Source organism: Pristis pectinata, chromosome 7 (genome assembly GCF_009764475.1).
Source record: "Pristis pectinata isolate sPriPec2 chromosome 7, sPriPec2.1.pri, whole genome shotgun sequence".
NCBI classification, from domain to species: Eukaryota; Metazoa; Chordata; class Chondrichthyes; order Rhinopristiformes; family Pristidae; genus Pristis; species Pristis pectinata.
This window is the reverse complement of record NC_067411.1, coordinates 73,321,107-73,335,431: the sequence shown is the minus strand read 5'-3', so window position 1 is coordinate 73,335,431 and position 14,325 is coordinate 73,321,107. Positions and strand designations below refer to the sequence as shown.

The window sequence follows — 14,325 nt, the reverse complement described above, 5'->3', positions numbered from 1 at the left end:
ATTCAATCCATGTGTGGTATCAAGAAACAGCTAAGAACACTGGATATAGCAAAAGTTATGGGCCAGACAACATCACAGCTGTGGTACTGAAGATATCCACTCCAGAACAAGACATGCCACTTTCCAAGCTGCTCCAGCACTGACATCTGTCTAACAACAGGGAAAATTGTGCAGGAATGTCTTGTTTACAAAAAGCAGAACAAATCTAAACTGGTTATTGCCATTCAAATATTAACCAAAGAAGTGAATTCAGAGGTGGGGTATAAGTGACTGTTTTTGACAGCAAGAGAGCATTCAACTAAGTGATATCACAGCTCTCTGGTAAAGATGAAGTGAATGGACATCAAACATTGGAGTGTTTACCCCTTGAAGTCACAAAAGACTGTTGAAGTTGTTGGCAATCAATCACTGATTTGAAAATATAATCACTATTCTTTAATCATTACTCAGTATAAATCCTAAAAAAAAATCCTACCCTTTAAGATTGTGTAAGCACCTTCATCGGAAAGAGTGCAGAGGTTTAGATGGGATCCACCACCACCTTCTCAATGGCCATTAGGGATGAGCAATAAATGATAGCCTTATCCATGATGCCCATATCCCAAAAGAATAAATGAAAAAACTGCAAGGGTAGAATAAAGCAAAGCCACAACAGTTCTCAATGATGGAGTGGGAAATTCATCTTGAGGTCCAATATGGCACCAACATAGTGAACAATCAGATTCAGCCTTATACGGTTACATTTTAACATGTAATGAAACAACAATGAAACCAAGCATGGCCACAAGACATGATTGCTGTTCATTCTGGTAGCTAAGCTAATTAGACCAATAATCTGGTGCTCAGTTGTGTCACTTGATATGTCCAGGTCCAACTGTTGTATATTCATGAAGTTAAGCAGAAATTTATAAAATTGCAGAGCACTCAAAAATTACCTAAGTGGACACAGAAAAGAAGCAAATTAAGGACAAAAAGTTACAAGCACATACGGCCATTGAAATTCAGGTTAACAATAATTTGATTGCTTCCCCACCTCCCCCCATACTCATATTAGGATAATGCCATATTACTACCAAATTTGACAGCATCAATTATGATTTAATTTTGAAAGTTTGGCTTAATTTAACATAGACCACATTTTTTTACACCATTAGAAGTCAGAATGATACCAGAAAGTATAATAAAGTCTTGGCTGGTTCATACGCTGATTATAAACTAACAAAAAACATATTCCATCTAAGTTAATAGGCTGCCAGACAGCAACAACAAATTACTGGAATGTTATTTAAAAAAACTACACAACTGCCAATAAGCCAACCTAAATATATTTCCAAAAATATATCCAAAATATTAATAGAATGACGGAAGATGACGGAAATGCCATTAATTTCCAGCATTTTCTACCTTAATTTGAAATTTCTCTTCAAAGGCACTCTTATAATGTCTGTATGACTGCAAAGACATGTAGTGACTGTGTAGTTCAATACCAAGCAGAAGTCAATGAAAACATTAGTTGGGAATTTATATAGAAATAAAGTGTAAAGTATTTCCTGTTGCCTTCCTCAGGTTTTAAGGCCAAGCCTTCGACATTTTCTTTTAATTGTAATTTGAGGAGAATCTATTTCAGCTAACATCAGCAGGTTTGATTGGAACTTATCCCAATTCTTCTAATGGTCTGTGTGTCCTCCTCCCATTTGACCCCTCAGACAATGGTCTTCTGTCTGATCTCTTTCTCATACAACTACAGTGGCATGCAAAAGTTTGGGCACCCCTGGTCAAAATTTCTGTTACTGTGAATAGCTAAGCGAGTAAAAGATGACCCGATTTCCAAAAGGCATAAAGTTAAAGATGACACATTTCTTTAATATTTTAAGCAAGATTACTTTTTTTATTTCCATCTTTTACAGTTTCAAAATAACAAAAAAGGTAAAGAGCCCAAAGCAAAAGCTTGGGCACCCTGCATGGTCAGTACTTAGTAACACCCCCTTTGGCAAGTATCACAGCTTGTAAATGCTTTCTGTAGCCAGCTAAGAGTCTTTCAATTCTTGTCTGGGGGATTTTTGCCCACTCTTCCTCGCAAAAGGCTTCTAGTTCTGTGAGATTCTTGGCCATCCTGCATGCACTGCTCTTCTGAGGTCTATCCACAGATTTTCGACGATGTTTAGGTCGGGGGACTGTGAGGGCCATGGCAAAACCTTCAGCTTGTGCCTCGAGGTAGTCCATTGTGGATTTTGAGGTGTGTTTAGGATTGTTATCCTGTTGTAGAAGCTATCCTCTTTTCATCTTCAGCTTTTTTTTTAAAGACAGACAGTGTGATGTTTGCTTCCAGAATTTGCTGGTATTTAATTGAATTCATGCTTCCCTCTACCAGTGAAATGTTCCCCGTGCCACTGGCTGCAACACAAGCCCAAAGCATGATTGATCCACCCCCGTGTTTAACAGTTGCAGAAGCATTCTTTTCATGAAATTCTGCACCCTTTTTTCTCCAAACATACCTTTGCTCATTGCAACCAAAAAATTCTATTTTAACTTCATCAATCCACAGGACTTGTTTCCAAAATGCATCAAGCTTGTTTAGATGTTCCTTTGCAAACTTCTGATGCTGAATTTTGCGGTGAGGACGCAGGAAAGGCTTTCTTCTGATGACTCTTCCACGAAGGTCACATTTGTGCAGGTGTCGCTGCACAGTAGAACAGTGCACCACCACTCCAGAGTCTGCTAAATCTTCCTGAAGGTCTTTTGCAGCCAAACAGGGGTTTTGATTTGCCTTTCTAGCAATCCTACAAGCAGTTCTCTCAGCAAGTTTTCTTGGTCTTCCAGACCTCAACTTGACCTCCACCGTTCCTGTTAACTGCCATTTCTTAATTACATTACAAATTGAGGAAACGGCTACCTGAAAACTCTTTGCGATCTTCTTATAGCCTTCTCCTGCTTTGTGGGCATCATTTATTTTAATTTTCAGAGTGCTAGGCAGCTGCTTAGAGGAGCCTATGGCTGCTGATTGTTGGGACAAGGTTTGAGGAGTCAGGGTATTTGTAAAGCTTTGAAATTTGCATCACCTAATGATGACTGTGAACAAGCCATAGCCCTAACAAGCTAATGAAGGTCTAAGACCTTGGTAAAAGTTATCTGAGAGCTCAACTCTCTTAGGTTGCCCAAACTTTTGCATGGTGCTCCTCTCCTTTTTTCCCCCACTCTAAAATTGTACAAAACAAAAATAATACACTAATCTTGCTTAAAATGTTGAAAAGAATGTTTCATCTTTAACTTTTGGAGATCCGTTCACCTTCTACTCACTTAACTATTCACAGTAACAGAAATTTTGACCAGGGGTGCCCAAACTTTTGCATGCCACTGTATGCCTCATTTATTTCTTCCCTCTTTGATAATTTGCTTCCATCTCCCTATCCATCACAACTTCTCTGTATTTCTACACTACTTATTCATCTACCATCTGTGCCTACATAAGAAATAGGAACAGAAGTAGCCACTCTGTCCCTCAAGTCATTCAACAAGATCCTTGATCTTCTACCTCAATATCACTTTACTAACCCATCCCCATATCTCAATTCCTTTAATAACCAAATAAAAATCTACCCTCAATTTAAATGAAATAGAAAAACTCACAACATGAAGAAATTTCTCCTCATTTCAGTCTTAAATAGCTTCCACTTTATTTTGAGACTGTGGTTCATAAGTTATCTTTATTAGTCACATGTACATCAAAACACACAGTGAAATGCATCTTTTGCGTAGAGTGTTCTGGGGGCAGCCCGCAAGTGTCACCACACTTCCAGCCCCAACATAAGCATGTCCACAACTTCCTAACCCGTATGTCTTTAGAATGTCGGAGGAAACCAGAGCACCCAGAGGAAACCCACACAGACACAGGGAGAATGTACAAACCCCTTAGACAGCAGCCGAATTGAACCCAGGTCGCTGGCGCTGTAAAGCATTACACTAACCGCTACATTACCATGCTCGTTCTAGACTCCTCAGCAAGAGGAAACATCTTCTCTGTGTCCACCTTGTCAAGCACTCCAAGAATTTTCAATGAAGTCACTTTCATACATATAGCTCTCATGAATAGATGCCAAGCTTACTCAGTTTCTCCTCATACAAAAGACCTATACTGATCTGAGAATCTTCACAGCACTCTTGATAGCAAGCATATCCTTTTTTAGGTAAGGAGATCAAAACTCTACAAAATACTCCAGGTGTAGTCTCACCAAAGTTCAATATGATTGGAGCAAGACATTTGCCTTCCCAAGTCCCTGCCAAGAATCTGCACATTAGCTTTCAATGAGTGATGTGCAAGGAAGTGCCTTTGAACGTCAATACTTCCTCGTCACCTTTCAAAAAAAATACTCAGCATTTCTATTTCTAATCTACCAAAGTGGATCATGTCACATATCAGACGTGTACATTGTTGCACACTCGCTTAACTTGCCTATATCATCTTAAAGCTTTTTTGCATCCTCATCACTACTCACATTCTATCCTAGGTCAGCCAACTTGGAAATATTATGTTTAGTCCCCTCACCCAAACCATTGATACGAACTTGTAAACAGTTGTGGTCTAACCACTCATCCCATGATACCCCATTAGTCACAGCTTGCCAACCTGAGAAGGACCTACTTATTCTTACTCTTAGTATCTATTAATCCACTCAAAATTTAAGCCAGCATATTACCCTCATCAGCAACTTCCTGCATGGTACCTTATGATGAGCCTTCCAAAAAATGCTAATAGTATCAGACTGTTCAGAGAAAATCTTGTTAATTTGGCATCTGGCTCACTCATTAGTCTGGAACGTGAGTTGGGGTGGGTTCAAAGTACAAGCAGGGAGTGCAGCCAGAGTCAGGGGCCTGGACTGTAAGTTGGGTACATGGTTGGATCAAGGTTTGGGATCTGGAATACTGGCAGGTTTACAGTCAGAGCTGGGATCTGGAATGCTTGATATTTCCTGCTCCCTTTATATTCACTGGGTTCACTGGAAAATTTACTATACTACTTTATGTGGAACATGTAAAGAAAATTAGCTAAAAAAAGTGTGCTTGTGTGTTAATAGGGCTAATATGCAATAGTCTAGAATATCAGCTAGTCCCAAGGGTGCCAGATGATCAGTTTGACTGTACACCTCATCTACTGGCTCCTTCTCATCCACTCTACTTGCATTGTCAAAGAATTCCTATGGATTACTCTAACATGATTTTCCTTTCATAAATCCACCTTGACTCTGCTCAGTCATTATTATTTTCTGCCAGATAGCATATCCTTTATTATGGATAGTAATACGTTCTGCAATCTCCAATATCAAGCCAAGAGTTGGTAGTTCCCCATTTTCTCACTCCTTTCTAAAAAAAAGTCACATTTGCTACTCTCCAATCTGCAAGAACCTTATCAGAATCTACTGAATTTTGGAAAGTGATGACCAGAGAATCCTCTATACCATAGCCAACTTTTTCAAAAATCTTACATAGATTAGGATATTCCTTGGATTTATCGGTATCAGACTCATCAACTTCTTTCTAGTATTTCTTTATCAATACTACCTTCTCTTACTTCCTTGTTTGCCAGGACTTCTAGTTCTCCAGTATTTCTGGGAGGTATGTCTCTCTGGGCATTCTCTAGGTATTGTCCAATTGAGGTACTTTTTGTCATCTCCTTAGCAACAGCCCAATTCTCCTCACTTATGAAACTTCCTGTGATCACAACATGCACAAATATTCCCTTCAACTGTTGATCAAGAATAATCATCCCTTGCCATATTTAGATCCAACACGTTCTCTTGCAATCCAGACATTTGCATTCACTTTCTAACTTTGACTGAAACTTTGTTAAAGGGGATGAGTGGGGATGAAACTATCTTCCCTTATTTGGAGAAACAGTGTCCGTTTGTATTTCCCATCACTTACTCCAATCAAAATATCAGGTTGGTAATGTGTTGCTTATCATGAAAATTGCTCCCTGATCACTTCTCCACTCCTGTGGCTCTTAAAACTGCATTATGTTGTTCAATCATTCTTGACCTACTCCTCCCTGGCTGCATCCTGATTTTGCCACTGATAGATCTGTCCCATCTTTAGCATTGTACTGAATGACTGACTCCTTGCACCCTTGAATCAATTAAACTTCCCATGCCTTGTTTTCGCTAAACTCACTGCTCTCCTATCTTCCTAAAACCTCTCCATTTATATAAACTTGACTATCTATATTCAAAGCTATAATCTTCATCCTGCCATTTTTTGTTTCCCGTCTAATCCCTCGATGGCAGCTAACACTACTTAACCCCTTCCTTGCGCCACTCACCATTCCACTTCTGGACTCAACTTTCTTCAGCATCCATGCCTGGAAAAAACCTCTCCAATTTAACTACTAACGTATGTAAAACTCTCGTGTGTCCAATCTTTCACCTTCTACTTGCCAGAATAGGTCAACTTATTTGAGTGTTCCCTCATCTCGACAGACTTGCTCTAATCCAGTGCAGTACTTCCTACAGGGTATCAGTGAGCAGGGAAGAAACAGCAAGGCTATTCAAACTATCACATTAAAGAATTGTCACATCAGATTTTGTGAAACTCCATGGATGCTTTTGTTGCGTTCAACACTATAAATGTAAGAAGTTATTGTTGAAAATGCAGTCTAAACCAAAAACCATATGTATAAATTAGATTTAAATTATATACAGAAAACAAAAAAGGGTTTGGAAAAAACAGCATTAAAAGAGAACTATAGAAAAGACAAAAGTAAAAAATAAACATCTTAAACAAAATTTAAAAATTAATTTCTGGGAATTATATACAATGCTAATAAAATTATGTTTTTAATAAGGTCAGGGGGGTTATTTAAAAGTAAATATCAATTATCATGGCATTAAAAACTCACTTCCCCGTGAAAGCACTGACCTCAAATTTTTTTCTGTTAAATCTAGACACTTTACGACACATTGGATTGATTTCAGTGTAGTCTATTGGTGAAGACAGGTAAAACTTACCTCAGGAAATGGAAATTACCCCCGGCAGCTACTCCTAGAATTCCAAGTTTAAATATGCACTTTGCAATTGCAGAGGATGCTGCCCAATTCACATCATAACAAGTGCTCTAAGCCTCACCACCATAACTGATGTAAAATCCAACCCATAGGTCTACTTATTACTGTTGCTGCTTTTAAATACAGCTCCTCAATTAGCCTTCAATCTAACAGAGAAACGTTTTATTTTACAGATCTGTAAAATAAAGGCAACATTAGGATACTAATTTTAATATTCTGTTTAAAAATCTGAACTCATGTTTTTTTTTCCTGTTAGATAAAATTAGTATGGTCAATTAGAACAGACATACAAAACCACATCTTCAATCCAGAAGGGTAGTAGTACTATGAGATTACAGATCTCACATATTACAGATCATCTGTGAAGAATTATGCTCTGGTTTTAGAATTATACAATTGTTATGGCATAGGAGGTGGTCATTCAGTCCATCAAATTTATGCTGGCTCCTTGTACAGCAATCCTGTCAGACCCACTTCTCTGCTCTTTCTCCATTGCCCTGCACATTTTCTCTCCCAAGTCCTTATTCGATTCCCTATTAAAGCATTGAATGATCTGCTTTCACCACCTTTACAGACAGCAAAATTAAAATACAAATTACTCTGTGCAAAAATGATTTTCTTCACGTTCTCCTTTATCTTTTGCCCAAAATTTTAAATTTTTGTCTGTCTTTTAATCATCTGCTAATATGAACAGCTACCCTCTCTTTACCCAGACCAGTCACAATCAGGTAACTGCCTTTAAAATCTGCTCTCAACCTTCTTTAATCCAAGAACAACAACCATCATCTCCATTCTAACCTTATAGATGAAATCCTTCATTGCTAGAACTGTTCCACTACCCCTTCTCTGCATCCTCCCTGACATTCACAGCCTTCATAACTGTGGCAACCAGAATTGGACGCAGTGCTCCAGTTGCAGCTAACCAATGTTTCTGCACAGCACTGGCATTAGTTACGGGCTTTTGTACTCTTATGCCTCTATTTACGAGTACCTGGATTACATGTGCTTTACCAATCACTCCCTCACCATGCCCTTGCACTTACAAGGATTTATGTACACATGAACTCAGATATCTTAGTTCCTACACACACTTTAGAACAGCTTCATTTGCCACATAAAGACATATGAGGAGGTAACAAATTAATGGGAATACAAATATTTTTAATCAAAAAAAGGGTAAAAATTGCTTTTATCTATTTTATCTCGTATATCATAGAAAACCAAATAATGATAACTATTTTAAAAAAAAGTGAGAAATTGGAGAAACTGGACTCTCTCTCCTGAGAACTTTAAATCCTTGAAAATGAAATGGAGCAGGAGCAGGCGGGTTAACCAATGAAGAATTTGCCAAAATAACTGGGTTAAAGCATCACCATTCTGACATATAGAACTTGAACATTTTCTATGGTTACTCAAGATTATTCTCCATAACCATCCACTGGGTAATCAATACAGCTTTCAGAGAATATTGATATATGGTAACTTTGAGCTCCATTTCAGTCTTGGGTTTTGAGGGCATCAATTGCATCTGCTGCACTAGGCTGGTTTATTTTGGAGGAGAGTAATAATGGAAGCTATTTGGATAGCACAGTGGCATTGCACACTGTTGCCTCCCAGCTCCAGCAACCCAGGTTCTATTCTGACCTCTGCTATTGCATACATGTTGAGTTTGCACATACATGGGATTCTGCTGGCTGCTCTGGTTTCCTCCAACATCCCTAGATGAAATGGCTATTAGTTTAATTGGCTACTTAAAATGCCCCAGTGAAGATGGGTAACAGGAGATTCGGGGAGGGGGGCGGGGGGGAAGAGGAAGAGAAGGGGTTGTTAATGGGCAATTTGAGAGAAAGAGGGAGGTAAACAGGGCACTGGGATTGTTCTGGGAGTGGTATGGACTTGATGGTCTCCTTCTATGTCATAAGAAATATGAGAAAACAAGAGATAACACTTTTCACAAACAAAATTATGACAATAACTTAAAATATGGAGATATAATTCTATGATCTATTTACCAACAATAAACAAGTGGAATGTTACAGCATGATGGTGATACACTATGAATGATGGTGCACAGCTTTAAAATGGAACATTTTTAAAATGAGGAATCTGAATTTTTTTGAAATTTTGAAGAATATTTCAAAAAGAGGAATAAAAATATTATATACTTACAGTAACACTGGATACAAACTTTGTTAAGTTCTTCCAGAAATTCCGGTGTCATTTGTGGCAATGGATCAAGATCAACTTTTTTGAAGTCCTCTGGACAATCATGCTTTAAGTGGCCTTCTCGCTTGCATAAGCTGCACACAATTATGGAAGCCTATTTATGAGAAATTTGATAGTAATTTTTTTCTTAAAATAAACACAGTATACTTAATTATTTAATATTCAGCAGTTGATTGCAATGAGCTTAACCAAATGGTGAAGGTTTATGCAGATTATTTTCATGTTCTAACTCTTCTGATAAATAGTTTCCAATGTGATTAAAATGCAGCAGTTTTGAGAAAAAAAAATCTGTAGGTGCCATTACCTTGCCCTTTGTAAAAGCTGCTTTACTGAAACACATAAAACATGTTGTCCTCGCTCCACCGTGATTCGCATCCATGCAAGGTAGGGTCAGTTTCTCCAACAGTAACTTCCTTATTTATTTCACTTTGAACTTCTTGTTTTTGTTTCTTGCTTGGAGCACATTTGATTGTTTGAAAAGTCACATCAGTTAGGCCATCAAGCGCATGTTCTTTCCAGTTTAGCATTTCATCATCAATTATTCCATCTTCTTCAGACTGATTATCCTCCTCACTAGACTCTGTTGATAAAGTCACAAATTCCTCTTCAGCTGTAAGACTGTCAAGAAGAACTCGGAGATGTGATGTTCAGATCCATCTCATCATCATCAATGTCATCTTCCTCCTCATCCTCTTCATTCCTGTTTAAAGTCCTTTTCTCGTGCTGCATTGCCTTTTTAGGGAAATTGTGTAGTTCATCGGTACTGTTAGAGCTTTCTCTAAATTCATTTAAAGTGTTTTCTTCATCTTTCATTTCTAGTTGATGAGAATCTTCAATATCAACATCATCACCTTCTATTATTCTGAGGATTCAGAAAAGTCTCAGAGTCTGAAAGACTTCTGAATTAATAGTGATCTCTGTAATAATTCATGTGGTTCACACAAGAGCTCATTTCATCATCACTGGAGGTCTCATTATCTGCTTCTATTGATTGTGCAAATTTGTCTTCATTTAATATCCTGGCTGCAATTGTTGAATTGTCTTTCTGTTGTCCAGACATATTTAGCAGTTCTTCATCAATTCCACTTTTAAAAAGTTCATTACCATCTTTATCTTCACTTTCTGGTTGATTTCATCATCCTCAAATAAATCATCTCCAGTAATTCTAAACTTTTGTATATCAGATATCAGCTCTTCCTCTGTGAAACTTTCACTCTCACAACTCTTGTAAGGTTTCCAAGTTTTCTACAAGAATTTTCAGAAGATAGTTTTTCACCATCATTACATGGAGCACCATCATGGAACTGTTGCCATTCTCTATCAGGAATTTCTGCTAAACTAGCAGTTGTTGTCTCTGGTAGCTGTACCCTTGAAGTACTAAAATCAAGCAATGTCTGTTGATCTGCTACAATAGTAGATCCTGCTTTAGAATCAGCTTTCTCTTCGTCTCTTTTGTTGAATTTTGCTGACTTGTATCTCGGCATCGCAAAGTACTTGTACGTTGCTCGTAAACAATGAATGAGATAGTCAAATACAATCTGACTACTTAAGGTTCGGGCCACATTTCTCTTTACAGAGTATGGATCTGGAGAAAAGAAATATATAATTAATTTTTTTTCATAAAATAACACTGCATTCATTGTATAAAGAACAGTAGGTTTTTATAGGCTGACATTATTGCATTTAGGAAGAGAATAGGGCCCCTTAGAGACCGAAGTGGACATCTATGTGCAGTGCCGCAGGAGACGGGCGAGGTCCTCAATGAATATTTCTCCTTAGAGGGATATTGGCCAAACACAGGCAAATAGAAATAGCTTAGATGAGCATCTTGGTTGGTATGGACCAGTTGGGCAGAAGGCCCTGTTTCCACTCTGGTTGCTCTCAGTTCAACCTGCAATCTACAAACACTCAAACTGGCATGAGTGACAATGGAAATGAAAGCAATCACCTCCTTTTTCGTAATGGCTGTATATTTCAGGACATCACTGTTCTCTTTCCTGAGCTTGAAAACTTCCAGCCTTCTCCACGGTAAATACAGACACGAAGTATTCATTTAAGACCTCGCCCATATCCTGTGGCTCCACACTTAGGTGACCACAATGATCCTTAAGAGGACCTATTCTCTCCCTGGTTACCCCTTTGCTCTTAACTGTAGTTACAGAACTTGTTTAGGATTTTCCTTTACCTCATTCTGCCAAAGATAACTATAGATAGTTATCAGATATTTGAGGTTTTCTGCAGTTGTATCGATAAACTATATTATAAGGAATAGGAAGAAGCATTAGTGTATCAACTGTTCTAGTCTCCCTATGCAGCTCACCTACAGCTGAATACAGTTAGTTACAGAAATACAAACAATCAGCTCCTTGCTATGCTGAAGTTCAGCATTCTGAGCAAAAGCTTAAGCCCCAAGTGTCTATTTGGCTGACTGTCATGGCAGTCAAGAACATTGGAGCCTGACCCAATCAGCTTCAATTGCATTGCCAATGGATTTTTCTCAATTACAGTCAGGAGTGCTTGCTGAGGATTCAGTTCCAAACATAACTCCTCCATTCAAAGCAGTTCATGCCAGAGTCTTTAGCAGACCTACATAATACCCAGGTCTGGAATTAATACCGATTATGTTCCGTAATGCCTGCCATTTTTGACGGGCCCTGACAGTGTACCGGCCGGGTACTGAAAACTGACTGGACTATTCTAGGACATCTTCAACCTCTCACTTCTGCAGTCTGAGGTTCCCACCTACTTCAAAAGGGCAGTAATCATACTAATGCCAAGAAGAGCAGTTGTGAGCTGCCTCAACGACTATTGCCCAGTAGCACTCAAATCTACCGTAATGAAGTACTCGAGATGTTGGTTATGGCTAAAATTAACTCCTGCCTGAGCAAGAACCTGGACCCCTCTGCAATTTGCCTACCACCGGCAACAGGTTCTACAGTGGACTTAATCTCACTGGCTCGCCACTCTGCTTTGGAGCACCTAGACAACGGCCAAAACATAGGTCAGGCTGCTATTTATTGATTACAGCTTGGCGTTCAATACATCCCCTCAGTAATTAATCACTAAGCTTCTAACCTGGGCCTCTATCTCCCTCTGCAACTGGATCCTTGACTTCTTCATCGGGAGACCACAGCAAGGATCGGTGATAACATCTCCTCCTCACTGACAAATCAACACAGGCACAACCTCAAAGATGCATGCTTAGCCCATTGCTCTACTTTCTCTACACTCATGACTGTGGGGCTAAGCACAGCTCAAACACCATTTATAAATTCACAGATGACACAGCTGTTGTTTAGTAAAATCTCAGATGGCAATATGGAGGCGTACAGGAGTGAGAGTAGATTGGCTGGTTGAGTGGTGTGTTTGCAACAACCAACCTCACACTCAACGTCAGCAAGACTGAGGAATTGACTGTGGACTTCAAGAAGGGGAAGTCGGGAGAACATGCACCAGTCCTCATTGAGGGGTCAGCAGTGGAAAGGGTGAGCAGCTTTAAGTTTCTGGGTGACAACATCTGTCCTGGGCCCAACACACTGATGCAATCATGAAGAAGGCACGCCAGCAGCTCTACTTCATTAGAGGTTTGAGGAGATTTGGCATGTCACCAAAGATTCTTGCAAATTTCTACAGATGTATGGTGGAGAGCACTCTGGTTGCATCACAACCCGGTAGGGAGACTCCAATGCGCAGGATCGCCAGCTCCATCATGGGTACAACCCTCCCCACCATCGAGGACATCTTCAAGAGGTAGTGCCTCAAGGTGGCGGCATCCATCACTAAGGACCTTCACCACCCGGGACATGGCCTCTTCTTGTTACTACTGTCAGGGAGGTGGTACAGGAGCCTGAAGACCCACACTCAATGATTCAGAAACAGTTTCTTCCCCTCCGCCATCAGATTTCTGAACAGTCCATGAACACTACCTCATTGTTCTTTTTTTTGCACAATTTATCTATTTTGTAATTTATAGCTTTTTATGTCTCTGCACTGTACTGCTGCCGCAAAACAACAAATTTCATGGCATACAAGACAGTGATAATAATTTTAAATCTAAACTTAACAAATTTCTGATAAGCAAGGAACTGGGAACAAAGGGGGAGAAAGGCAAATATATGACTAGTTGCAGATTAGGCATCATCTAACTGAATGACAGCAGACGTAGAGCTCATAATGGCGTTTCTAACCATTTCAAGAGCACTCCGAGAATAAGGACTACAAATATTGAAAAAAAAAGCAACTGACCACTACTTTTTCCCAATGCCACCTGGGGTAGACTGCCCTCACACTAATAAACATTAAAATCACCATCCAAATTTACTCTTTTGCATAAAGCAACAAATTAACTTAGAGACATGAATATGATGTAATTAGAAATAACTTGGCTTTCAGAAAATGTTTGAAAGCAACAAATTTCAAATGTCCAACAATACAACAAATTTACATTCCCCCACCAATTCCACTGGTGTGGGAGAGATGGGAACAGGAAATGGCATGGGGACAATTAGGCTCTCAATGAATTTCAAAAATAGTATTTCTTTGCAGACCTTCCACGGCAATTCTCCTTTTGGGCCAATCTTTAGCTTCTCGAGAAAGTGGTTCTCTGATTCGTATATTAATAACTAAATAAGTCACTGAAAATTCAATTGCATAAAATCGAAGTAGTTCAACCCACAGCTGTCCTACAGGTACAGAACTTTGTTGATCTCTTTCAAAGACGAGTGGAACCTACAAAAGAAAAATGCTTGATAAAATATTTAATAATTTGATCAGATGTCAAAATAAAATCAATGAAATCCATCTATGCTAGAAAACATACCTTTCCTTCATATGAAATATCATCCTCACTTGATTTGTGTTCCCAGATAACCTCATTGTTTTCTACCCCTTTAAGACTGAAGTTGGCCAAGTTATCCACCAAAAATCCTTCAATCTTTAAAAAAAATAAACAATATCCATTACACAAGTATTGAAATTGTGTTTGTACATTTCAAAGAACTTACCAACAATTATAATGAATGCCCAAATTTTAAGGTGCCACTGG

The 14,325-nt window shown here is 38.9% G+C and overlaps 1 protein-coding gene across 1 annotated transcript in view; it reads right to left on the bottom strand.

The window, feature by feature from the left end:
• The window catches only part of LOC127572910 (terminal uridylyltransferase 7-like), a 69,011-nt gene that overhangs the window by 25,670 nt on the left and 29,016 nt on the right, over positions 1-14,325 (bottom strand). Inside the window, 7 exon segments of the mRNA XM_052020637.1 lie at positions 9,225-9,375; positions 9,586-9,614; positions 9,616-9,919; positions 9,921-10,135; positions 10,474-10,866; positions 13,829-14,009; positions 14,101-14,214. Coding sequence (XP_051876597.1) covers positions 9,225-9,375; positions 9,586-9,614; positions 9,616-9,919; positions 9,921-10,135; positions 10,474-10,866; positions 13,829-14,009; positions 14,101-14,214 — 1,387 coding nt within the window.